This window comes from Microtus pennsylvanicus, chromosome 6 (genome assembly GCF_037038515.1).
Source record: "Microtus pennsylvanicus isolate mMicPen1 chromosome 6, mMicPen1.hap1, whole genome shotgun sequence".
Lineage (NCBI taxonomy): Eukaryota > Metazoa > Chordata > Mammalia > Rodentia > Cricetidae > Microtus > Microtus pennsylvanicus.
The window spans coordinates 105,385,544-105,412,911 of NC_134584.1; the positions used below are offsets into that span (position 1 = coordinate 105,385,544).

At 45.6% G+C, this 27,368-nt stretch overlaps 1 protein-coding gene across 2 annotated transcripts; it reads left to right on the forward strand.

Annotated features, from left to right (window-relative positions):
- Positions 1–242: 242 nt before the first annotated feature.
- Positions 243–27,267, forward strand: Terf2 (telomeric repeat binding factor 2). Of its 2 annotated transcripts, none has more exons than XM_075977091.1 (10): positions 243–651; positions 749–844; positions 1,910–2,040; positions 10,785–10,871; positions 12,668–12,814; positions 15,387–15,493; positions 18,236–18,628; positions 22,623–22,708; positions 23,994–24,034; positions 26,116–27,267. In XM_075977091.1, exons 1-10 carry the CDS (start codon positions 273–275, stop codon positions 26,272–26,274), a joined length of 1,626 nt encoding a protein of 541 aa, XP_075833206.1. In that variant the 5' UTR covers positions 243–272; the 3' UTR covers positions 26,275–27,267. The 2 variants fall into 2 exon arrangements, with proteins under 2 accessions (XP_075833206.1, XP_075833207.1); XM_075977092.1 differs by having other exon boundaries at positions 378–613.
- The last annotated feature ends 101 nt before the right edge of the window (positions 27,268–27,368 follow it).

Here is a 27,368-nt window from a genome sequence, read left to right on the forward strand (position 1 = left end):
ACTGTCTCAAACAAAGAAACCTTTTCTCTATTACACGGCTTTTCACAATTTGCAATTGTGAAATTGTCTAATAATATGCATGCACTTAATTTTCATAGTCTTCACGGTGTCCCGCGTACAACGCGCTTGGCGGGGCTACGTGGACTTCAATCTCCAGCAGGCATTGCGCCAAACACAACAGGAACTACGGAGGCCGAAGAGGAGGGGGTACACCTTCCTCGGTCCTTTCCCTCCCAGAAGCCCGCGGGCGGCTTGGAACCCCCGTCGGTATCATGGCCGCGGGAGCCGGGACGGCGGGCTCTGCTTCCGGCCCGGGCGTTGTGCGTGACCCGATGGCGTCACAGCCAAGGAAACGGCCTAGTCGGGAAGGCAGGGAGGGCGCACGGCGATCAGGCAGGATGGCGGGAGGAGGCGGGAGCAGCGACAGCGGCGGGCGGGCGGCGGGCCGGCGGGCATCGCGTAATGGCGGGCGGGCTCGACGGGGACGGCCCGAGCCGGGGCTGGGAGGCGCGACGGAGCGGGGCGCGGGGGAAACGAGGCTGGAGGAGGCGGTCAACCGCTGGGTGCTCAAGTTCTACTTCCACGAGGCGCTGCGGGCCTTTCGGAGTAGCCGGTACGGGGACTTCAGGCAGATCCGGGACATCATGCAGGGTGAGGGCCGGCCCGGGGCCGCGCGGGGAGGAGGAGGGTCTGTGGGGCACACTTTGGGGTCCTGGGCTCGCGGAGCCAACCATGTCTTCTTTCCCAGCGTTACTTGTCAGGCCCTTGGGGAAGGAGCATACGGTGTCCCGGTTGCTGCGAGTTATGCAGTGCCTGTCGCGCATTGAAGAAGGGGAAAATTTAGGTATGGCTATTTTTTGTGTTCTTTTCTGGGCTCACTTACGTAGGGTTTTGTTATTTTCAAACTTAACATCCGGGACTGAAAGATTCCGGGTTAAAGTGCACTAGTGTTTCCACCGCAGAGGTCTTTTTCATTCAACGGTGGTTGAATTGTCTAGTTCTAGTTTCTCCAGTTAAGGTTCCTTGGCTGATTTTTATGTGTTTTTTGTTTTCTCCCACCTGTTATTGCACACCCATTTTTGTTGCTAAAAGTAAGTTACATCCTTAAGGACACATCCTTACCCCCTTCCTTCCCATGGTAAAGCGTGAACCCCCCCCCCACACACACACCAGTTGAACTTGGCAGCTGCTTAATAAACTGTCTTCAGTGTTGGTCACTTGTATCTGAGAAATGTGTTATTCTGGATTTTAGAGGTAAATGTTTGTGTTATAATTGAGCTGTGTTGAAAAGTATTGAGATAAGGTTGGTTTGAAGCTGGGTGTGGTAGCGCAGGAACTAGCAGATCTCCGAGTTCAGGAGTTCCAGGACAACCAGGGCTACACAGAAAAAAACCCTGTCTTGAAAAAACAAACAAGAATAGAATAGGTTGATTTGAATTTGGACCATATCACAAGCACATAAGCAAAATAAATGCAAATCATTTATTTATTTATTTTTCTCAAGACGGGGTTTTCAGTGTTGCCCTGGGCTGTCCTGGAACTTGCTCTGTAGACCAGGCTGGCCTCAAATCCACAGAGATCCGCCTGCCTCTGCCTCCTGAGCGCTGGGATTAAAGGCGTGCGCCACCACTACCACCTGACATAATTGCAAGTCTTCCTGGGTTTGCATGGTCCTTTTATATTATTATTTAAAACCGGCTCTCTACATAGCCCTGTCAGTTGCACTGTATATACCAGATTGGCCTCTGCCTCCTGAATACTAGAATTAAATGTCTGGTTTGCATGATCTTTTATATAAACAAGGGTCTTGCATGTCTTCTTGTTTCCATAGGTAACTGTATATACTTTTTGGACGTGTTTGCTGCTCCTTAGGGAGGCACTTAAAGTGAAAACTATTGTTTTGTCCTAGACTGCTCCTTTGATATGGAGGCTGAGCTCACACCCCTGGAATCAGCTATCAATGTCCTGGAGATGATTAAAACAGAATTTACACTGACAGAAGCAGTGGTCGAATCCAGTAGAAAACTGGTCAAAAAGGCTGTAAGACACTGTTTTTAATGTTTTTTTTTTCATCTAACAAAAATTGGGGGTTTTTGAGGCTACATTCTAGCAACTTTTCTGTGTTGGTAGAGGGAAGGCAGGGTGGGGGGTAACGTGTCATCTCTCTGCATGTCCTCTTCCTCACCTAGGCTTGGGAAGTACTCTGCTCTGGTTTGGTCTTCTGTGGCTTTGGCAGGAGGGACCATTGTACTGGGAATGGGATTGACGTTGAAGACTTCTGTTTTGGAAGTTATTGGAGCATTGAGAAGAGGCTCCAAGCATTTCTGGTCCTGAGTTTGGGCACCATTGTCTAGAACAAGCCGGAAATGGCTAGGGCCTCAGGAAATGTGACTGCTGAAAGAGGGACTTAAAGAATATTCCCTGCGATCAGACTAGAATCAAAGTCAGCTAGAGAAGAACAGCGCAGATGGTATTCTAGAACATCAAAACCGGCGACTGTCTAGGGATTTGAGGCAGTCACTTTGTTGGGTTCAGATGGCTTCAGGCAGCACTCTTAAAGCAAGCATGGCGGTGGGTTTTCTCCAGTAGCCAAGGCTGCGGCCACGGAAGCAGATGCATGGGTGGGGATGGAAGAATGGCAGCTCCATGTTGCCTTGGTAAAGGAAAGTTAAGGGTAACAGAGGAAAAGAGAACTCCTGAAAAGGATGAGGTCTTAGAGGTGGAGGAGGGAGAAAGCCGTGTTTTACAAGGAAGACATTGACCGTGTACAGGGTACTCAAATATCCTGTTTGTAAAAAAGTTTAGTGTGTGTTGGGTACACATATCTGCTCAGTTAAGGACCTGGAGCAGGAACTGCTGGGTAGTTTTGCAAAGAATGCTTGAATAATTATTATTCAGTTCAAGGAAGAATAAGCCCATTATAGATTTTTACTATAGATAAGTCAGGTTTGTGTTGGGAGTAAAATGCCAGGAAAATCCTTAGCAATGGAGGAGAAACCCAAGGGTACATTGAGAATGGCTCAGGTTCTTCTGAATGGAAGAAATGTTACTAGTTCAGAGTTATCCGTTCAGTCCCTTTAGAAACAAGGACTGTAAGTTTGTCATCTGGTCTACCTTGCCGGGGAGTCTTTGAAGGCATGCATACATTATAATTTATTACTTAGGCATGGGTCTCTTCCTTTGTTTTTGTTTATTTGGGGGACTTTGTTTTGAGATAGGGTCTTAACTATAGAGTGGCCTCAGTCTCCATCTTCTTGCCTCAGCCTCCTGAATGCTAGGAATACAGGCTTTATTTACCACCACAACCAGCTAAGTCATAAAGTTTATGTTTTAGAAATTTGTTTGTAACATCTGTCAGTGAGATCTAAACTCCCTGGGGCTGGAGAGATGGTTCAGTGGTTTCAGTGATTTAGAACATTGGCTGCTCCTGCAAAGAACCCAAGTTCAGTTCCCACTGCTGGCATAGCAGCTGGTAACTATAGCTCCAGTCCCAGGCCCTCTGGAGCATCAGGCATCCTGTAGTGCTCAGAGAGTGTGCAGACCACACACCACCCATATACATAGAATGGAATAACAATGACAGCCTTAGCTGTCCTAGAACTAGTTCCGTGACCAAGCTGGTCTCGAACTCAGATCTGCCTGCCTCTGCTTCTTGAGTGTTGCGATTAAACTAGGTAAATTTTTTTTTTTTAAATCTAATCTCAGCCAGGCGGTGGTGGCACAAGCCTTTAATCCCAGCACTGGTGAGACAGAAGCAGACTCACTAAGACTCTCTAAGAGTTCAAGGCCAACCTGGGCTACAAGAGCTAGTTCCAGGACAGGCTCCAAAGCTACAGAGAAACCCTGTCTGGGGGAGGTGGGGGGGAATCTAAACTCCTTTAAAGTAGTCAGCTATTTTCTTCTGTCGACTTCCATGTGCTTTTTGGCCTACCAGGCTATGTCTTATACTTATTATATGGTTTACAGGGGATGAGGGGGAGGCAGTCTCACTGTGTAGCTCAGGCTGGCCTGGAACTTATTACCCTCTTACCCTCTTGCCTTTGCCTCCTGGGTCCTGAGATTACAAGCGTACACCACCATGCCTGGCTGCCCTCTGGTGGTTTTTTTTGTGTTGTTGTTGTTTTCATTAAACTCTTGTTATACCTTTTGAAGTTTGTGCTGTGTGCACACCTTCAGAAGCTACGATTATTGAACATGTGCTAGGCAAGCACTCTATACTACAGAACTGCATTCCCTGACCTTACTGTGTTTGTTACTTTGACATAACAAATTACTCTAAGACTTAGCTTAAAACAGTGACTAGTAGCCTTGAGTTTCCAAAGGTCTGGAAGCTAGTGGCATACTGAGTGGTTCCAGCCCAGGATGGCCTGAGTAAGGTTATAGTCATCAGCTGGAGTTGCTGGTGCTGTGTCTTAGTGGTAGTCTGTGTGTCTGTCTAGCCTGTGAGAGGCCCTGGATTCAATCCTTGACACTGCAAAAATAAACACAATTGCAGTCATTTCAAGTCTCAGCTACTGCTGGGATTGGTGATACTTACTTGAAATTCCTGTACTCAGGAGGCTAAGGTGGAAGGATCTTGACTTGCAAGCAAGCCTCAGCTACTAAGATCCTGTCTCGGGTCTGAGAAATTGGCTCAGGACTCGCACTCTAAACCAGCTGTGGGATAGTGTGTGCATGGGCCCGTTCAGGAGGTCAGGATCACCGAGGGCTGCTTTAGAGCCTTGGTCACAGCTACTTTATCTCCTGGTTACTAACCGACACTTTCTGGTTTTCTCATTTAGTGTCCTAGAGTCTTTTAATGGTCATCTTATAAAATACTATGGGCTGCCTAGATTCCTTTAAGCTTTGGAAAATGTTCTAATAACTTACTATTTTTTTTGTTTTTGAGACAGGATCTCACTGTGTAGCCTTGGCTGACCTAAAACTTGCTATGTAAACCAAGCTGGTCTGGAACTGAGGAGGCCTCCTGCCTCTGCCTCCCAAGCACTGAAATTAAAGACACTCAAAATCATACTGGGCACAATAATTTAAAGCGTATTAAAATAGGGTCTGGCAGTTAAGTATTTGATATGTGAGTGTGAAGATTGGAATCTAGTCCCCCAGTGTAAATGCTGGAAGGGCAGGTGGCACTGTCACCCAGCCTCAGAAGGGGAAGATGGGATCTCGAGGACAAACTGGCTGGGGAGACTAAGAGGGTCTGAGAGCTCTGGGTTTGATTGTGTGACCCTGCCACAGTACGATGGAAGAAGGATTGGTGGTAATTCAAAGTGAAAAAGTTTAATCAAGTAAATTAAGTTAGAGCTTCAGTTCATGTTCAGTTATTTCTGGAGGTCTCTGAAAGTCTTTCAGAAGAACCGGGAGGCCGGAACTCCTTTTGTAACAACACCCAGATGCTATTTTGAATGTTTGAGTGTGGTAGCATTTGTAGTGAGGGCCGCAGCATGCTTTGGTGAATTACACTAGTAACTGTTTTATTAATTAGTATGTCTATGTGTGCGCATGTGCATGATTTGTAGGGTGATCTGAGCATAACTTCATGAAGAAATTCTTTCGTTCCACTTTTACATGGGGTTAGGAATTGAACTAAGGTCTTCAGGCTTATACAGCAAACTTTTTTACCCACTGAACCAGCCACTTTGATTGCCAAGATCAATGGATTTTTAATGTGACTAAGACAAGTTTGAGCCAGGCATGGTAGTGTGTGTATTTAATCCCAGCACTAAGGTGACAGAAGCAAGTGATCTTGTCTACATGGTGAGAGCATGTCTGGGGAAGTGGGGAGAGGTAGATTTGCTTGTTTTGCTTGTTGGGCACAGTAGATAAGCACACTGACTTCTCTTCCAGGGTCTCCTAGTTCTATTCCTAGTATCCACAGGGTGCCTGACAGCATGCTTTAAGTCCTGTCCCAGGGGAATCTGATGCCCCCTTCTGGCCTCCTCGGACATTGCACACACCTGGTGCACGGACATCCATGCAGGCAACACACTCATACACACAAAAATAGGTTTTTTGAGGGTTATTTTCCTTTTTTTTTTTTCTTTCTTTTCTTTTTTTTTTCAAGACAGGGTTTCTCTGTAGCTTTGGAGCCTATCCTGGAACTAGCTCTTGTACACCAGGCTGGCCTCAAACTCCCAGAGATCTGCCTGCCTCTGCCTCCCTAGTGCTGGGGTTAGAGGCGTGCACTACCACCACCTAGCTCTTTGAGGGTTATTTTTAAGACCAGGTTTCACTATGTAGCTGACTATCCTAGAACTTATTTTGTAGAACAGGCTGGCCTCAACTAAAAGATCTGCCTGCTTCTGTTTCCCAAGTGCTGGGATTAAAGGTGTGTGCTAATAAAAAAAAGTTTGTTGGGTTTTTGTTTTGTTTTGTTTTGTTTTTTTAATGAGAGTTTGCTTGTTAATGTTTGATTGTGAGAGCAGGACTAATGAGGGCCTGTAGAAAATCCAGACTGTTTAGGAAACTGGAACAAGTTCAAGGTCAGCTGGTAAATGTAATCAGATCTTATTTTTTACAAAAAGAGGGAGCGTGAAACGGCTCAGCAGGTCCTGCCAAGCCTGAGACCCAGCCTCACATGGTAGCAGGAAAGAAACAACTAGCACATGTTTTCCTCTGACCTTTGTGTCAGTGGGATAGCTCCGCCATTGCCAGGCCCTCGATTCAGTTCCCAGTACTACCACCCAAGAAAGAGTTTCAAGTCAAAGAAGAACAGCAGTTTCTGAGGAGCCTGGTAAACACGTGTCCCTTCACCCCGGGCACACCTGTAGTCCCAGCACTCAGGAGGCCAGGCAGCCTACAGGCTGAGTTTCACAACAGCCAGGGCTACACAGTTGAAACCCTGTCTTGGACAAAAACAAACAAACTCATTTTTTCCATTGGGTATGAAGCCACACAGACTTCTAATTCCAGCAATCAGAAGGTGGAGGCAGGAGGATTGACATACTGACATGAGTTCAGGGCCAGGCTAGTCCTACATAGTGAGTGTCAGACATAGATTCTTTCTGGGGGGAGGGGGGTAAGAGGAAGGAAAGAGAAAATCCTATTATTGGTTTATATTGAGCCACAGTGGTCGTCCCTTCCCCCATTTTTTTTTTGCTTTGTTTCTTACTTTTTTCTTTTTTTACTATTTGTTTATTTTTGGTTTTTCGGCACAGGGTTTCTCTGTGTAGCCCTGGCTACTCTAGAACTGCTTTGTAGACCAGGTTGACCTCCAGCTCACAGAGAGCCACCTGCCTCTGCCTCCCAAGTGCTGGAATTAAAGGTGTGTGCCACCATGCCTGGCAGTTTCTTTTTATGACTGAAAAGGGTTAATTATTGGGCCAACAAGATGGCTGAGCAAGGGAGGGTGCTTGTTGCCAAACCTGAGTTCATCCTCAGAGCCCACATAGTGGAAGGAGACAATGTATTCCTAGACGTTGTCCTTGAACTTCCACATGTGAGCTAAGGGTTGCATGAACACCTGCATTCTAAAATAAATGTGATTTTAGAAGTTATTTATTGCTTTCTAAATTTACTTGTTGATTGTAAATGTTATGTTCAGGAATGCGGTGTGTTAGACACATTCATAGACCTTGAATTCTTTGTTTTGCTTGCTTTTTCTTTTGACATAGTGTCTGTAGCTGGAATTCTTGGTAATCCTCCTTCCTCAGCCTCCTGAGTGCTGGAATTATAACTGTGAGCCACCATGCTCCACTAGAAACTTTATTTTTTTTTTAAATATTTATTATGTATACAATATTCTGTCCGTGTGTATGTCTGCAGGCCGGAAGAGGGCACCAGACCTCATTACAGATGGTTGTGAGCCACCATGTGGTTGCTGGGAATTGAACTCAGGACCTTTGGAAGAGCAGGCAATGCTCTTAACCATTGAGCCATCTCTCCAGCCCGAAACTTAATTTTTTTAAAGGCAGTCTACCTGTATAGTAGCTGTCTCTGGCTTAAATTTTACTTTGTAGACAGTCGGTTTTGTTTTTTAAATAATTTGCTTATTTTTATTTTATGTTGGTATTTTGCCTACATGTATGTCTATGTGAGGATTTCAGATGTTGGAGTTACAGACAATTGTTAGCTACCATATGGGTGTTGGGAATTGAACCCACGTCCTCTGGGAGAGCAGTCAGTTTTCTTAACTGCTAGCTCTGAAATGTATTTTATTTTTATGTGTTTGAGTGTTTTGCTTGCTTGCGTGTCTGTGGACCATGTTCATGCCTGGTGCCCACCAAGGTCAGAAGAACATTGAATCCCCTGGACCTGGAGTTATACCTGTGAGCTACAATGTAGATGCTGGGAATTGGACCTAGGTCTTCTACAAGAACAAGTGTTCTTAACCACTGAGCCAGCTTCTAGCCCTGTGATTTGGTAAAGTTTTAAACAATAAAACTATATTATCTTCTTTTTGTTTTCTTTTGAGATAAAACAAGGCTCTTTGTTGAGCTTGATTTGTAGCTAATAAGTAGCTGAAAGATGACCCTTGAACTACTGATCCTCCTGCCTCCACCTCCCAATTGGCTAATGCATGTTTTTGATGTTTTACTATGTGGGGACTGGAAAGATGACTCAGTGGTTAGGAACACTTACAGCTCCTGTAGAGGATCTGGGTTTGGTTCCCCGCACCAGTGCTCACACAAATTCACCAATGTCCACATGCATGTAACTAAAAATTACTTTTTTCAATTTACAAGGGACTGGGACTAAAGCTCATTTTTGTAGTTGGTATAAGCCCTAGGTTCAGTGTCCAGTGCCACCAAAGCAGACAACCCTGCCTGTTCTGAGGAGCCAGTTAGATGACCTGACCAAGCTTATAAATAGCTCCAGAAATTCTGCTTTACTTTAGAACATGGATATGATACATTTATACAGTTAAGTACTACGGGATCACCTCAGCCTTTTGGCTAAGATCAGGTCACTGTTCTCAACAGTATCTGATACATTCTCCTTTATCCAAGAACATTATGTAAGTGGATTTTTGGAGCTGGAAGATAGCGTAGGAGCTTCCTCTATTCCCTCCATGCATCAGCCTAGTATTGTACCTCCAGGAACTACGGACTCCTGTGGGGATATTAAAAGATGTTAGAGAGGATTCGGATAACTGAAACGGTTCCCACTGCTGACAGAATGCTAAGTGGTCCACCTACTCTACCTTAACAGTTTGCTGCTTACCCCATAAAGCAGGATTTGCTCTGTGGAGCCTACTCTTGCGTATTTACCTCAGAGTTGAAGAGACGTTCACATAAAAACCAGTGTTTTTGCATCTCTGTTCATAATGACCAAAAACTGAGCTATCCAAATGTTGTTGCATACATAAATGGATAACTATGCTATATCCTAAACTATACAGCAGTGCTCAGCGGCAAGAAACTGAACTGCTGACAGCCAGCAACTCGGGTGGACTTGGGGGCACTGTGCTGAGTAAAGGAAACGTCCTTAATACAACTGGTGCTGGAGCTCAGTCTGCTGGTGAATGCCTGTAATCCCAGCTCTTGGGAGGCTGAGGCAGGAGGATTGAGTTTTATGTGATAATACCCAGTCTGAAAAGAGCAAGTCGTGCCCTTTACTCCTGTAATATTGCAAAGATAGAGTAGCAAAAAGAACAGTTTTTAAAAGGGGGCATGGAAGTATTGCTTTTATATTTTGTGGTTATAGAAGTCTGGGCTTGTTAATATTTGTTGCTTTATGCCCCAAACAGTTTTGCTGTGTGCAAGTTAAATGCAGTTAAACCTAATAGAACTGATATGGCTTTATAAAAACTAAAAGCTGTGTTGTTTTAAGAAAGTTAGTATAATAGTATTTATTCTGAAAATGGTCATCTGAAAAGACGGTGCTGCGGGAGCTCCTTCAGCCTTTAAGATACTGGCCTACTTTGGGCACGGTCTCATGCATTATAAATGCACACGAAAGCATGTGTGGGCCTCTTGGCTGCTGGATTCAGTTCCAGTTCCCAGCACACGCAAAGCGTGAATTGCTACTCTTTCTGTGAATTTATACCCAGATAAGTAAACCTTTGTTAAACTCCATTCCAGGCTATTGTTGAGCTCTTTTGTACACCAACAGATGGTTAATTTTGCATCTTCCAAGAATTTATAGACATGCCTGCTTGTTCAAAAGCATTTGACACTAGTTTGATCTGCCCTGGGTTGCTGTATTCCTTAGCATGTTAAGAGTCCCCTTTTTTTCACTGTGTGTATGTTCTCTCGGGGTTTCTTTACAGAAACCTATTCCTCTGTGGCTGATAAGAACATCTGGTCCTACCTGACTCTTGATCGTTTTCAGATCTGCCATTGTGGGTGAGCTGTCAGTCTCAGGAATTCCCTGCACACTCTAGCTAGAGTAACTAGCTGGCATTTACAGTGTAAGAGGCTTAGTCCCATTCCACAGAATTGGCCTCAGCCCTTTTCTAACTAGAACCAGCTGAATGCTGTGGTCAGCACAGCGTTTGTCCATTTTCCCATATTATATCCTCTCTCACCAAGATTGGAATCAATTGTTCTATGCTTCTGAAATTCTGAGCCTCTGGAATGGAAGGCCTCCTGACTTTCCTTAGCTAGTCCAGCTCAGTTTGGTTAAGTGTCTGTAACCCAAGAGATCCAATTTTGCTCTCTTGGGCATTAAAAACAGGAAAAACTACACTTGTGGTTGCTCTTAGTGCTTGAGCGGTAATGTTGGCTTTTAAGTACAGGAATTTGATGCTATGTGAAGGTTAGCTTTTTGATAGAGCGTGTTTTGACATTTGATATTTTAATGACATCTGTCATTACAAAACTTTTAAGTTTTTCTCCCTTTTATAGGCTGTCATTATTTGTATCAAAAACAAAGAATTTGAAAAGGCTTCAAAAATTTTGAAAAAATACATGTCCAAGGACCCTACAACTCAGGTAAATTTGATATATTTTTATTTCTGTGACTTTTGTGGAGCAGTAAGAAAAGGGTTCTTTGTAAGACTGTCACTTATCCCAGGTGCGGTAGGACACATCATTAACTCCGGCACTTGGGGAGACAGATGCTGGCCAATCTTTGCAAGGCCAGCCTAGTCTATATAGTGCTTCCAGGCTAGCTAGAACTAGAGTAGACTTTGTATCCAAAAAAATCACCTAAGTGTTCGCCTTTAAATACCCAACATCTTTTCTGTTATCACAACTTCTGAGGCCTTAGGCAAGAGGATTGCAAGTTGGGGGCCTGCCTCGGGCTATGTAGAGGTGTAAGGCCCGCCTAAGACACAGTGAGACTGCCTTAAAAACGTCCCACATCTTTTTATTTCTAAAGTAACAGACTCTAGCTTCAGTGTCCAAGACGGGCTTTTCAGACCACTTGTTTTTCCTGTTCTGTCAGTTTTGTGATAGAACATTTAAGTAATCAGTACCAGATACTTAACAAAAAGTATGGTACTTGTAGCTCTGTCTATATGAATGTTAGCCCTGTGAACTTTGGAGGCTACTTTGGAAAAGACTTAGTAACTCCATTTCCTGTTAAAAGTGTGGAAGACATTTTGAACTACAGCCTCAGTTGAGTTCTCTATCCCCAGCCTGTATTATTTTATAAACTTAGTTTTAGGCTGCGGATATTCTTAATGGTAGGGCACTTACCTAACATGCCGAGTTTGAGCCCTGGCACCAAACATGCTCACAACCTCTTTATCTTTTCTGTTGTTGTTTTGAAGCAGAGACTCTGTGTAGCTGTGGCAGTTGTTGAACTAACTATGTAGACCTGACTGGCCTCAAACTAACAGATCTTTGCCTGCCTCTGTCTCCCACGTGATGGGAATAAAGGCCTAGCATGTACCACTATGCACCACCATGCCTAGCAAAAGCCCCTTTATCTTTGAAGAGCTAATGTGTAATAGTACAAAATTCAAAAACAATATTTTAAGGGCCTGTTAAGTCAGTAAAAGTGTTTGGCAACCTGAGTTCCATCCCCAAGACCCAGCACCTGCAAGTTGTCCTATGACCGTCATCCTTGTGCTGTTACACAAAGACACATGTGCACAGGCAGTCACACACACAAGTGAAAATGAAGTGGGGATAATAAAAGTTAAGTGACAATCCCCTTGTCTTTGCCCTTCACCTACTCTCAGAGGCAGCCTTCTTACCGTTTCAGAGATACTACTGTCTACGGGCAAGTCTTGTCTGTGTACACATGAGCACATTTTCCTCCTCTGTCTGTCGATGGGACTTGGCAGGCTCTTCACTCTGACACACTGTTCTGAACACTTACCCCTTTTTTTCCTCTTAATGTAGCAAGGGATTTTCTTTTGCTTTTTTCTCCCTTTTTTTTAAAGGGGTGTGTGTGTGTGTATGTATGTATGTATGAGAGAGAGAGTGTGTGTGCTCTATTTGCATAGATAACTTGATGTCAGAAGAGGGCATTAGAACCCACCATGTGGGTGCTGGGAATTGAACTCAGGACCTCTGGAAGAGCAGCCAGTGCTCTTAACCGCTGAGCCATCTCTCCAGCCCATGATTTTTTATTAACATACAATGGAGCTTCTTTGTCCTTCTTTGTGACTAGCCACATAGTAACTCATTCACTGTTGCTGAACCATGATTTCATCAGCCGATCCTTTGAGTTGTCTGACAGTACTGCAGATGTGTTGGTGATATTCTGTCTCAGCTCAGCCCTGATGTTGTCCTGTTCTCTTCCTTTCTCCTGTTGCAAACGTCAATCTTTCGTGTAGAAGCTAAGAACTGATCTCCTGAACATTATCCGAGAAAAAAACTTGGCCCACCCTGTTATCCAGAACTTTTCCTATGAGACCTTCCAGCAGAAGATGTTGCGTTTCCTGGAGAGCCACCTGGATGACACAGAGCCCTTCCTCCTCACGGTGTGCCTTGGCCTCTCTTCTCTTCCCATAACCATGTTTTGGCGTGAAAAGAATGGTGTAACATTGACTGGGTTATATGCACTACCTTTCTTTTTTTCTTTTTCTTTTTTTTTAAAGATTTATTTATTTATTATGTATACAGTATTGTTAGTATCCTGCATCTATGCCTGCAGGCCAGAAGAGGGCACCAAATCCCTTCATAGATGGTAGTGAGCCACCATGTGGTTGCTGGGAATTGAACTCAGAACCTTTGGAAGAGCAAGCAGAGACTGAGCCATCTCTCCAGCCCCCTGCACTACCTTTCTTAAGTGCCTGTGAAATCCCGAAGATGAGCTCCTGGCTGTGGCAGACAGAACATACCTGGTTTCTCTCTCCTTGCATCTTAGACTCTTACGTGTGACTAATCTTGTAGCTGAAGTAGAGCATTCTCTTATAGTCCTGGTTTCCACAGGCAGTGGAATCTGAGCTGAAAGGTAGACGTGGAGTGATGGGAGTTGGTAGATGGGGGCATGAGGTTGGGGGAGGAGAGACTAGAAGTATGATACCATCCAAAGGAACCATAGAGACCAGAAAGTGTCAGATCCCCTGGGACTGCTGGAGTTACTGATTGTTATTGAGCCACCATGTGGGTGCTGAAAATCAAACTGTGTCCTCTACAAGAATATCCAGTGCTCTTGACTGCTGAGCTGTTCTCTAGCCTACCCCTGCCCCTTTTGAGATAGGGTCTCACTGTGGTAGCCTGGGAAAGTGTAGACCAGGCTGGCATCACACTGTCGAACTATCTCTGCCTCCTAGTGCTAGGATTAAAGGTATGGGCCACAGTGCTCCACTGGCCTTATGCAATAATCCTTTAGTTGGACTTGAGATTGCGTGGTGAGGCCCAATCACCAGTTTGTACAGTAAGGCAGAAAGAGCATGAGTTTTGAGGCTAGCCTAGACTACACAGCCAGTCCCTATCCGAAGAACCTAATGGATGGAGATGTAGTTTAATACTAAAACACTTGATACAGTATGTTTGGTCCCCACCCCAGCACCACCAAAAAAGAGAGAGTAAAGTTAAGGAACTAGGTTTGGGTTTGTTTTTTTGTTTATTTTGTTTTGTTTTTAAGATTTATGTATGTATGTATTATGCATGCAGTGTTCTGTCTGCATGTATGCCTGCAGGCCAGAAAAGGGCACCAAATCTCATTACAGATGGTTGTGAGCCACCACGTGGTTGCTGGGAATTAAACTCAAGAACTTTGGAAGATCAGTCAGTGTTCTTAACCACTGAGTCATTTCTCCAGCCCCCAGGATTTGATAATATTAAAAATAGCCTGTGATTGGCTGGGGGTGGTGGCGCTCACCTTTAATCCCAGCTTAGAAGACTGAGGCAGTCAGAGTTTGAGGCCAGCCTTATCTACAAGAGCTAGTTCCAGGACAGGCCCCAAAGCTTTTGAGAAACCCTGTCTCAAAAAACAAACACAACAATAGTCTGTCATGATGCAGGTTCTGAAGCCTCTATTAGGGCAGTGCAGTGAGGGATCCTATAAGCCATTGGACAGGTCTCGGTCACTTGTAAAGGTGGTGGTATTTGGAGTAGCTAGCCAGGAAGCATCTGGATGCTGGAACTTTGGTCTAGGTGTGTTTCATTCCTTTTCATTTTGGGTAACTGAAAAATATTCTGCTGCTCCTTACATGAGGATAGATGTACCTGAAATGAATGGAGCAGTCTACACGTAAGAGCAGGAGGGGGCAGATGAGTAGAGTTAGGGCAAGAATGACCTGCCTAGGGTTTCCTGTGTAATATTAAGGATTTTCAAATAGTTGTCAGTAAGACAAAACATTGGTGGGGATATAGTTTAACATTGCATATACAAACTAAAAATCATTCCTATCTGTCAGTTATCCTAAGGTTTGAAAAAACCATTTGAACCAGGCATGGTGGCACACTTGGAAAACAAAGAGAAAAATCACAGTAAGTCCAAGGCAAACCTGGTCCGTCTGTCAAGTTTAGAGCATCCAGAACTGTATACTGAGACCCTGCCTTAAGGGGAGGCGGGGACTGGAAAAATGGCTCAGTGGTTAAGAGCACGTGACTGCTCTTGCAAAGGACCCAAGTTAGGTCCCAAGCACCTACAAGGTAACAAGGTGGCTCACAACCACCTGCAACTCCAGTTCCAGGCAGTGTGATGATAACCTCTTCTGACCTCCATGGGTGTGTGGTACATGAGAAAATAAAAAATATTTTTTAAGAAATAGGAGAAGAAATTTAACTTTTATACCTGACTCCTGAAGAGACTTGGAAACCAGCATTAGATAGGACTGAGGTTGGAAGGTTCAGTCAATGCAAGAGAGTAAGAGAGTTCTCCTTCATGTAGCTTGCCATCTATGGTGGGTCTGTTGTTGTTTTATGGTAAGGAAGAGAAAGTTGAAGGTTTTCCATGTCATGCTGTGCCCATCTGTGTCCTCTAACCACTGCCTGGGTTGGATTTGTAAATGAGTTGCTTTGTGTTGTGTATGTTCTTGGTGAAAGACTAGACACTAAATGAACTTCTCTGGCTTCCTCTTAATGACACCCTTCCTTTCCCAGATGGCCAAAAAGGCTTTGAAATCCGAATCTGCTGCTTCAAGTGCTGCGAAGGAAGAAAAGCAGCCAGTCCCAGAGGCAGTGGACAAGCCACTAAGAGAGCCTTCAAGGTGAGGGTGTCCTTTCGTGATTGTGGGGAAAGCATTTAGCAAGGTCAGTTTCTCTTAGCAGACTTGATAACATCACCAGGTTATTGGCGTACCATTGTGAGTGGTGACATACCATTGTGAGTGGTGACATACCATTGTGAGTGGTGACATACCATTGTGAGTGGTGACGTACCATTGTGAGTGGTGACGTACCATTGTGAGTGGTGACGTACCATTGTGAGTGGTGACATACCATTGTGAGTGGTGACATACCATTGTGAGTGGTGACATACCATTGTGAGTGGTGACATACCATTGTGAGTGGTGACATACCATTGTGAGTGGTGACATACCATTGTGAGTGATGACATACCATTGTGAGTGGTGACATACCATTGTGAGTGGTGACATACCATTGTGAGGACATGGCCTGGGAAAATGAAACTAGCCCTCTGGGGTCTCCTAGAGAAGATCCTGATTGGCACTTCCCCAAAGGTTCTGTTTGTACTTCTCTATCTCACCTATAACTTGTGGATCTCTCTCTCTCTCTCTCTCTCTCTCTCTCTCTCTCTCTCTCTCTCTCTCTCTCTCTCTCTCACACACACACACACACACACACACACACACAAATGTGCACACTCCTTTCATTTTTATGGAGACAGCCTCACTTTGTAGCCCATTTTGTGCAGGAACTCAGTCCTCTTCTGCTTCCCATGTGCTAGGACTGCAGCGTGAGCCACTGAGCCCGACTGGATAGTGAAGCTGGGCATGGTGGCACATAGCTCTTTCTGTTTGTTTGCTTGTTTGTTTTTGGTTTTTGGAAACAAGGTTTCTCTATGTCGTCCTGGCTGTCCTGGAACTCATTCTGTAGACCAAGCTGGCCTTGAACTCAGAGATTGCCTGCCTCTGGTAGTTCATAGCTTTAATACCAGCATTTGGGAGACAGAGGCAAGAGGCTCTATGTTAGAGACTAGCCTAGGCTATATAGTGAGACCCTGTCTCAAGTGGGGGCGGGAAGGCCTGGTTGGAGAGATGGCTCAGCAGTTAAGAGAACTGGCCACTCTTCTAGAGGTCCTGAGTTCAATTCTTGGCAACCACATGGTGGCTCATAACCATCTGTAATGAGATCTGGTGCCCTCTTCTGGCCTGAAGGTATACATGCAGGCAGAAACCTATATACATAGTAAATAAATCAATCTTAAAATAATAAAGAAAAGAAAAAAGACAGTTGGAATCTTAAGTCTGGTGACATAGCATGAAAGTCAAAAGTGTAGATTCCTGTGGGGACCTATGTATTGGTACATTTTTATTAACCATACAAGAAAAAGTTTATTTAGTGCTCAGAACTAAAGGTTTGACGGCCGTATGTGGTGATGTGATAATAACCTTCTTGCTGGCATGCCATTTGATTGGGGGGGGGTGCACACGTGCGCTTCTGCCTCCCCGACCTCGAGCACATTGGTAGTTTACTCTTGGGGCTCTACCATGGTGGGCTTTTCTAATCCTAGTTACTTGCTGGGGCCCCTTCTTCAAACCAGGAGTTAAATGTCAACACGTGACTCACTGAAACAATATCTGAATCATAGTACCCTGGTTTGAAATACAGAGGCCACATGGGTCCTAAAATAGATGGTCCCAAACAGGACACTCGAAAGGTGAGGCCAGGTTTTCTGGTTTTGGCAGTTACTACTTTCTGAGAATATCTAACCATTCCAAAGCTTGAGTTCAGATTTTGTGTGCGAGATGTCCTTTTGTGTGTGTGGTTAGATTGCTCAAGTTTTACAGATTTTTTTTTTTTTTTTTTTTTTTTTGGTTTTTCGAGACAGGGTCTCTCTGTAGCTTTGGAGCCTGTCCTGGAACTAGCTCTTGTAGACCAGGCTGGCCTCGAACTCCCAGAGATCCGCCTGCCTCTGCCTCCCGAGTGCTGGGATTAAAGGCGTGTGCCACCACCGCCCGGCTCTACAGATTTATTTTTTAATTTTGTGCATGAGTGTGTATGAAGAATATGGGTGCCTGTGGAATCCAGGAGAGGACTTTGGAGTTCCTGGAGCTGGGGTTATACACAGCTGATTCTGAGCCACCTGACGTATGTGCTGGTGACTGAATTGGGTCCTTTGCGACTTTTGAACGTTGGTTTTAGAAAACAGCCTTGTATTTGTTAGACAGTTCGCTATACTTGTCAGGGAGGTTGGCCTTTAGGCTACCGGTTTGCCTTTTCTGACAGATTTTACCCTAAACTCATTAGCTGTTCCAGAGGATCAATAAAGTCTCTGTACTCGTCAGTCTCACTGCTTCCGGATCACACGGCACAGCACTTCCTCTGTCTGTAAACGTGGTCTAGACCATTAGCTGCTCCCCAGATGAGAGCCAGATGGGGATGGCTGTGAGAGTGGAGATTTCAGTGAGACTGTAGCGGTGTCAGTTGGTTGCCCAGGTACATGTGAGGTTGGCAGGCACTGCTCAGAACTCTTACATAATGGGAAACATTGTTTTGATCATACAGGCTGTAAAAGGGTTGATTACAGACAGACTGGAGAGAATTGCATTGGCCTTGATCTCTGTAAGGTTCTCTTGTTTGGAATTTAAAATTGATACAACTTAGACGTATGTTCATTAAGTGAAGGCTTTTATGAACAACAGCTGTTCAGAGAAAGCAGGCCCACCCCACCCATTTTTGTTTTGTTTTGATGGAGAGTCTTAGGTCCTGCTTCTTGTATGTGTTTCCACCCTGGGGAGACTGATCTCTTGTGTGCTTTCTTACAGACAGCCTCGGGACCCTCCGACCACCATCGGGATCGGGACTCTAAGAGCAGCTTTCAAAGCTCTGTCCACTGCACAAGACTCAGAAGCAGCTTTTGCAAAACTGGACCAGAAAGACCTGGTACTTCCTAATCTGCCATCCCCATCATCACCAACCCACAAAAACAAGAGACCCAGGAAAGATGAAAATGAAAACTCAGCTCTCACTGAGGGTGAGGGAGGCTCAGAACTGCAGCCCAAGAACAATCACATGACAATAAGCAGATTGGTTTTGGAGGAGGACAGCCAGAATTCTGAGCCCAGCCCAGGCCTCCACTCCTCCCCGGAGCCCATGTCGGCATCACCATCCAAGTCCAGAGCTCTCAACCAACCCCATACAGGGGAGAAGAATCCCAAGTATGAAGACCTTCTTTGTAGCAGTTTTGGGGCTGGTTGGCGGTCCTGGTTGGGCCTGGTTTTGCTTCTGTGAATGAAGTTACTTCAGCTAAGTTGCTCTCCACCAAGGCTTGCTCAGACTGCTAGAATGAGACTGGAGCAGGGAGTGACTATGTAGCAGTCCTTGAGTTCCCAAGACCCTGTAGGCTACACAGCACTGCCCTAGGGCGTGAGTAGGGAGGGAGGGTTTCTGAGCCTTCTGCCTGTCAATCTAAGTGCTTCAGTGACTATTAGTCTATTTGTGAAATTTGTCTGAGTTGGGCCTCATCATACTTGATATTTATGAAAGAATGAATACTTAGTTTTGTACCTTTCTATGGGCGTATGAGACTCAGCAAATTCAGTAAAGATTTCCTAATCTCATGTTCTGCCAGTTGCTATGGAGCAGTGGTTAGGATATGTTTATTCTATTTTATTCCCACCGTGACTGCCAGCCCAGGTTTAGAGTTTGGCTCCTTTCTGCCCTGCGTGGATCCACCCTGCAGCACTGCTCTGCTCTCTCTCTGGAACATACTGTTTGTTTCTCCTGTGCCTTCACTTCCTCTCATTCCCATGGTGGACTGTCATTCTCCATCATTGCCTGTCAGATTTCCATGTGTTACCTACCTGACTCTCCAGTGCTGTCTCTGTGAGAGGATGTTAGCCCTGTTGTGTAGTTGAGGAAGGCTCAGAAAAGTTAGTAGCTCACCTGTCGTCACACAGCTGAAAATAGCAAACCTGGGCTTTCGGGGTCTTAATCTATGTGGTGCTAGCACCACAGCTGGGCCCATACATCAATTGCCTCTCTTGACACTCTTAGCTCCCGTGAGCTCTTCTCCGCTGTCCCTGTGTAAGTCGCCCGCCTCGCTGCTCTCCAAGGCCATGGCCATCTCTGTGCACTGCTGGGTGCTGTGACTGTTTGGAGAGCCCTGCTCTGACCTGCAGTGTGAAGGCCATGGCCTGTGATAACGTGGTTTCCTCCGGACAGAATCGCACTGTATGCGCCACTCTTGCATGCAGAAACGAGTCGCAGGCAGACATAGTTAATGCAGCTCTACACTCCTCGTCCTCCATTCATTTCTCACAGAAACCCTATGAACTGTAGAAACTGCCCCATGAGCAGCTGAAGAAACAAGACCATTGCAGATGCAGTAGGATTGGAAATGGGAGTATGTATGACCGTTGCAGACGTGCTCCGTGCTGTAATATGTCCAGGGTCTAAAGTTTGATGGGAACTGCACAGCAAGAATTGGTAAAATCACCTGCTGCCTGTTTCTGTTAATAAAATACAATGGAGCGTAGCCACTTCCAACAGGCTGTGAAGCCAGTAGAGGTGACAGAGATGGCAAAGCTAGCGAGCCCAGCACCAGGAAGTGTATGGGATGCCCTGTGAGCTGGGGGAGAGTTCCTGAGCCTGCTTACGCAAGTGTTGGGTGGACTGCATCCTGTAGAAGAACAGATGGGTTTTTTTTTTATTTATTTATTAAGCCTGCAGGCCAGAAGAGGGCACCAGATCTCACTACAGATGGTTGTGAGCCACCATGTGGTTGCTGGGAATTGAACTCAGGACCTTCAAAAGAGCCGGCAATGCTCTTAACCACTGAGCCATCTCGCCAGCCCCAGAAGAACAGATGTTGAGCTGGCCTTGGAGGAGTAGGGTCGTGAGTGCCATGTGGGAAGGGGTTCTAGACAGTACTGCAGCTCGTGTGGGCATGGGAACCAGATGTTAGTGACTGAGACTGCAGCACCGAGCAGCAGTGACAGGCCAGCCGGCCAGGTCCTGAGTAAATAGACAGGCAGGCAGGCAGCTAGCTCCTCAGACTGCAGGGGGCACATTTAAAGGTTTGGTTTTGGGTTTTTTGTTGTTGTTTTTTAAGTTTATGTTCCCAGGCCTGTGGGGCACCACTGAGGGCTGGGAAGAAGCTGGAGACAACTGCAAGTAAGCCGGGAGAGTTTGAGGAAGACAGGACCAGAAGGATCCAGCATGAGAAGGCAGAGTTAGGGGAAACTGCCTGAAAAGCAAGGCTGTGTGCTTAGGTTTTTCTGTCCCCACAGCACCTTGAACACAGTCAGCATTTGCTAGGAGTTTATTAATCAAGTTAAAGGGATTCTTAGAAGGTCTCTGTACAGGATGACACCCCCTAGGTGTATGTAGGCCACGTATACATTAAGGGTTAAGGTTTCCTTTGGAGAGAGAAAGGGGACAGAGCTTCCAGGATGAACCCCAGCAGCGCAGGCTGTTTGACAAGTCCTTGCTAGACCAGTGCTTATGAAGCTGTGACTTAGTAAGTGAGGAATAGGAGGATCTAGAAGTGGCCTGGCTTGCCCAGGTCACAGCACTGACAGCTAGGAAGACGGTTGTCAGCCCCTTCCACAGTCAGCAAGTCACTACACATGCTTAGGCCTCTGCAATCCCTCCTGGAAAGGGCAGTGTGAGAGTTACTAGCAAATGATAGCCCAGAGGAACCAAAGTCCAAACTCACTGTCAGGACTGGGAAAAATAGGAAAAACCAGTAGCCTAGTTGTTAGCTGTCTATAAACAGCAGTCCACGGTAGAACTGAAGGCTGGCTTGTGGTGCCACTCTGTTTCAGGTAAACCATTCTCAAGATCTAGTCCCAGTTAACAGCATACGTTGTCCCAACTTCTTAACTACAGAAAGGATTTTGGCGGAACCTTGGCTGGTTTGGATGGCCGCAACCTGGCAGATGGGAGCAGAGGCTTTCTGTGTTGCGATCAGTACTTAGAGGTGTCGTTGAGAACGGCAGTGTTAGACTGAGGATGCCGCCTAGTGTGTAGAATGCTTGCCCAGCGTGTGGAAGGCCTTGATTTGGTCCTCAGCACTACATACAGCCTGGTGGCTCGTGCCTGTGGTAGCACGTGTATGGAACTAGAAGGGTCAGAAGACCAAGGTCCCCTTGTGATAGAGCACATTCAAGGCCAGTCTGGGCAGTCCTGTCACAAAGGAAAAAAGAAAAGAAAAAGACCCTTAAGTTCCTAAGCAGGGAAGGTACTCCTAGGCAGAGGTAAGGATCAGGGAGCCTGGGTTGCTGTAGGGTAGTTGTTCTCAACCTTGAGGGTCAAATGACCCTTTCACAGAGGTCACATATCAGATACTTATATTTACAGTTCATAACTAGCAAGCTTACAGTTGTAAAGTAGTAGCAATGAAGTGGTTTATGGTCTGGAGCCTGCACAACAGGAACTGTATTAAAGGGTAGAGCGTTAGGAAGGTTGAGGACCACTGCCGCAGGTGTAGTGGTGTGGCAGAGCCAAGGTAGGAAATGGCCTGGACTCATAGACATTGAGGAGAAGTGTGCTGACTTTGTTGTTGTTTCGGTAGCCTAGCATGTGTATTTCAGGCAGCTTTGAACTTGATTTTCACTAGTCTCCCAAATACTGTTATTACAGGAATGTGCCACAGTACCCAGTCAGTATGTTTCTGTAATGTTGGCTTTTGGAGGAGAAAAGCCTAGTGTAATACTGATACAAGGTATATTGAGTTTAACTCAGGAACAGGGAGGGTACCCAAGTCAGTGTAAATGCACTAGAGCTGGCCCTAAAGGAGAGGCAAGACTGCACTTCTAAGTCAGAAAAATGCTGAGACCTTTAAAGGATCCCGAATGACTGGGTATGTTGATGCATACCTGTAATCCCAACACTCAGCAGGGAGAAGCAGGAGCCAGCGTGTGTTCACAGTATAGTCCTATTGAAAAACAAAGAATAAATAAGTAAATGAAATTAAAGCTCTTTTGAAGGAGATGGCAGCATGGTGCTGTACTTTACCCAGAGCCCAGTTTGAGGCATGGCTCTGCAGCCTGGGAGGTGGTCACATGTGGAAATGCCTGGCTGGCCGAGGGAAGGTGACAGTGAACTGGAGCACTGTGTGATGACCCCTGAGAGAACTGAAAGCGAGCCGTGTTCAGAGCTCGTGATGAAGGGAGTGTCTCATGGCTTCTCCTCATTGCTCTCCCCTAGAGTATCCAAAGACAAGTGGAACAGTCCTAACGGGCTTGAAGAAAAGGAAATTTGGGTGGAAGAGGACCAGCTGTTTGACGTTCAGGGTAAGCCCCAGATTGCCCTTGCCCTCTTGGCATGTTTGCTGAAGTGTGATGCATGTTACTGTCGCATTCATGTTGCGGGTCCCTCTGTCCCAGTGAGACAGCGGCATCGTCAGAAATCAGAGTACATTTGGTTTTACTGCAACAGGCTCTTGCTGTGTCGCCCAAGCTGCTCTTAAATTCAGGATCTTCCTGCCTGTGCCTGCCAGGTTGGGATCACAGGCATGTAACTGCATTTGGCTCCCCGTGTTTCCTTTTTTCCTCCTTGGTAGGGTGCTGGGGTGAGAAAGGTCTCGTGTAGTGCAGTCTGTCTGTGGACCTCCTGTGGAGCAGTTGATGAACTTCAGAGCGCTGGATTACAGCCATCCGCTATCTCACCCGTTCTCTCTGTTTATTTTGGAGACAGGACCTCACTATGTAGTCTAGGCTGGCCTGAAATTCTATATAGACCAGGCTGACCTCAAACTCACAGATCCGTGCACCTGCCTTTGTCTCCTGTATTAAAAAATTTTAGTCAAGCAGTGGTGGCACACACCTTTAATCCCAGCACTTGGGAGGCAGAGGCAGGTGGCTCTCTGTGAGTTTGAGGCCAGACTGGTCTACAGCCAAGACAGGCTCCAAAGCTAAGGAGAAGCCATGTCTCGAAAAACCAAAGAAAAAAAGACCGAAATGTTTACTTCTATTTTACTTCCTTATTTGTGTATGGATGGGGAGGTAGCATGTATGCATGTAGAAGTCAAGACAGTTTGCAGGGTCTGTTCTCTCCTACCCTGTGAGGTCTAGATAACAGAGTCAGGTCATTAGACTTGGCAGCATGTGCCTTTAGGGAGCCATCTCCCTAGCTCTGTATTTCTTAAAATGAAAGGCTCTCTTTGGTGTGTATGCTGAGCATACATGTATAGGATAGGAAATGTTACTTTCTGTAAGCACATCTAAAGCTCTTAGCATTGGTGTTAGAATCTTCCCACCACATATTTTGCATTCTAATAGAGATAGAGAAATGCACCAGGCGGTGGTGGCGACGTCCTTAATCCTGGCACTACTGCAAATAAAAAACAGGAAATTATTCTTTAATGATGCTCTTTTAATTCTCAACATTAGTGAAATTTATTTTGTTCTGCTTTTGCCTTTCTGGGGATCAAGCTCCGTCTTATTCAAGCTAGGCAGTCTCTCTACTGCTGACCTGCCTTCCCAGCCTTCAGTGCTTGTGAAATTTTAATCAAGTTTTCCATTTGGGGATGTTTTATGTTTTCTTCTAAACTAAATATACTCTCATGTTTTCCAACAGCACCAAATGAAGAAAAATCAGTCAGTTTAACAAGAAAGCAGGTAATTAAGAACTTGTTCAAACTTTGTGTGTGTGGATGTTTTGCCTACATGTAAGAGTTTATTGTTAATCATACGTGTGTGGGCTTCTGCATGTGACTGCAGTGCCTGTGGAATCTAGAGGAGGGTGTCAGATCCCCCAGAGCTGGAGTTAACAGATGCTCGCGAGCCACCTGATAATGGTGCTGGAAACCAAAGTTGGTTATATCTGTGTACCGTGGGGTGTGTGTGTTTGTGTGTGTGCAGGGGGTGTCTGCAGAGGCCAGAGAGGGCATTGGATCACCGGGAACTGGAATTATAGGTGGTTGTGAGCTACGATGTGGGTGCTGGAAATGGAACCAGGTCTCTGGAAGGACATCCAAGGGCTGGAAAGATGGCTTCAGAGGTTAAGAGCACTGGCTGCTCTTCCAGAGGTCCTGAGTTCAATTCCCAGCAACCACATCAGGTGGCTCACAGCCATCTATGAGTCCTGGTCCCCTCTTCTGGCAGGCAGGCATACATGCAGACACAACACTGTATACATAATAAATAAATAAATAAATAAATAAATAAATAAATAAATAAATAAATGATGTGGGAGTGTCATATATCAATCTGTTGATTTCATTGGTTAAGCAATAAAGAAACTGCTTGGCTGGCCCTGATAGGTTAAAACATAATTGGGAGGAGTAAACAGAACAGAATGCTGGGAGGAAGAGGAAGTGAGCTCAGACTCCACAGCTCTCCTCTCGGGGGCAGACGCCTCAGAGAGACGCCATGCTCCCGGCTCCTGGGCAGACACACGCGATGAAGCTCCGACCCAGGATGGATGTAGGCTAGAATCTTCCCGGTAAGCGCACCTAGCTGTGCTACATAGAATATTAGAAATGGGCTGGTCCAGGTGAGAGAGTTAGCCTAGAAGAGGCTAGATAGAAATGGGCCAAGCAGTGTTTAAATGAATATAGTTTATGTGTTATTTCGGGCATAAGCTAGCAGGCGGCTGGGGTGTTGGGGACGCAGCCCCGCCGCCGCTCTTATTACTACAAATAAATATTTTAAAAAATACCTGCCGGGCGATGGTGGCGCACGCCTTTAATCCCAGCACTCAGGAGGCAGAGGCAGGCGGATCTCTGTGAGTTCAAGACCAGCCTGGTCTACAGAGCTAGTTCCACGACAGGCTCCAAAGCCACAGAGAAACCCTGTCTCGAAAAACCAAAAAAATAAATAAATAAAATACTCCTAAGACAGTTCAAACTAAGTTCAAACAGTGCATTTTAATGTGCTTAGCAAACACTGTACACCTGAGCTGCATCACAGATGCTTTCTTTTTTTTTAAGATTTTATTATGTATACAGTGTTGTGCCTGCAGAACCAGAAGAGGCCAGAAGAAGGCATCAGATCTCATTACAGATGGTTATGAGCCACCATGTGGTTGCTGGGAATTGAACTCAGGACCTCTGGTAGAGCGGCCAATGCCCTTAACCACTGAGCCATCTCTCCAGCCCTTTTACTTCTTAGTTTTAAGATCCAGTGTTTCAGGGTTTTTGTTTGTTCGTTTGGGTTTTTTTTTAGCGTTTTGGGGGTTTTTTTGTTTGTTTTTTTCAGTGTGTTTTTTGCCTTCGTATATGTCTGTGTTCCATGTGTGTCCAGTGGCCCAGGAAGCCAGAAGAGAAATCTGATTCCCTGAAACTGGAGTTTACAGATGGTTGTGATCTGCCATACAAGTGCAGGAGCCCAAACCAGGGTCCTCTGTGAGAGCAGCAAGTGGTCATGACCACTGAGCCTCTCTGCCGCTCACAGCAGTGATTATCAATAAAGGGTGGCGTGTCAGCATTAGAACATGGATGGTTTCTAGCTGTTTATACCACGTGTTTGTTTGTTTTTGTTTTTAGACAGTGTCTGTCTCTGTAGCTCTGGCTGTCCTTGCAACAGAAATCCTCCTGCCCCTGCCTCCCAAATGCTGCGATTAAAGGAGTGTGCCACCATCACCTGGATTATACTGTGTTGTACTTGCTGTTGGGTTCATGCTTAGATTGCTCGTCAGTGCATTGGAAAAGAGGTAAGTAGCAGCAGGTTTTGACAGGTCTGGTGGTTTTCTTCTGCAGAAGTGGACTGTGGAAGAGAGCGAGTGGGTGAAGGACGGAGTGCAGAAGTACGGGGAAGGAAACTGGGCCGCCATTTCTAAAAACTACCCCTTTATCAACCGAACAGCTGTGATGATTAAAGACCGCTGGAGGACCATGAAGAAACTTGGCATGAACTGAAAAAGGCTCTCGTTTCCACAGAATGCACAAGAGCGTGGTTCTGAACCATAGTCGCTGATGCTCTGATGTCTCTTTCAGAAGCTGGACTGAGAGGAGACGTGCAGGCGGCCTTTCTGTCCAGGCAGGCCTCACATATACTCCATCACTGTTGTCGGAGATCATGGAGCTGAGAAGCAAAGCCAGGTCTGCCCATGTCTGCAGCAGAGGCCGCAGGCACACAGCTTAGACAGTGCCAGAACCTCATTAGCGTTTCCCTTTAGTGGTTTGCTTCAACTTGAATCCCCAGTCATCCATAGAACCTTCTCCTAAGAAATGATGGAATCCATTGTGCGTACTTACGATCCCTGATCTGTTAAATCCAGCAATGTGAGCATTATCTGGAATGAACTTCATCCTCGTTGAGTTCTGACCTCCTGACTCAAGAAGAAAGGCACTTTGTGCTGAGCCCCGATGAGAGATGTTCAGTTCTTGTGGAATCTGAGTCCTTGTAAAGAACCATTTAGCCACTTCGTCAGCCGTGGACCTGACTGCCTGGGCACTCGCTGTTACCGTGTGCTGGGCTACATGGCAGGTTTGTCCTGCGCTTTTCTCATGTGGTTGAACAGTGTGGTTTTGGTAAAATGGTGATTGTAGATAAGCTTAGCTCCCCTCCCCATCCCATCCTCCCCCTTCTCAGAGCCCTTTATTATGCTGGACTTATAAAGCTTCGAATTCAGTCCTGGTTGAACCAATGCCTAGCTCATCCTCCAAATGGTTGCTCCCACCCACACTTCCCTAGTCGTGCTATGTTTGTGTCTTGCAGCGGAATCCGACATGCCCTTCTCCCTTTGTACAGTGTTGTGCTTGCTGTCTCTCAGACACCCTTGAAAACTGTCTTTTTAGCAAAACAAAAAAAAAAAAACTCAGTAAAGTGTTTTCTGTAATCTTTTTTTAAATATGAGAATGAACTGTTCCTACTTGTAGCATTCTTCATTAAAGTCTTGCTTCTCTCAAGTTTCCATAGCTGGTTAATTGCAGTGCAGCGTGTATTCACATGGGGGGGGGATGTTGACAAGCTGCTGTATGGCGTTGTTGAGCTGCTGTGAAGCCACTTT

Bases quoted from the DNA above. Each gene is read 5' to 3' on its own strand.
- Terf2 (XM_075977091.1), top strand. From the start codon at position 273: ATGGCCGCGGGAGCCGGGACGGCGGGCTCTGCTTCCGGCCCGGGCGTT. The intron at 845-1,909 runs GTATGGCTATTT...GTTTTGTCCTAG, and splicing joins TGAAGAAGGGGAAAATTTAG to ACTGCTCCTTTGATATGGAG. The intron at 15,494-18,235 runs GTGAGGGTGTCC...GCTTTCTTACAG, and splicing joins CCACTAAGAGAGCCTTCAAG to ACAGCCTCGGGACCCTCCGA.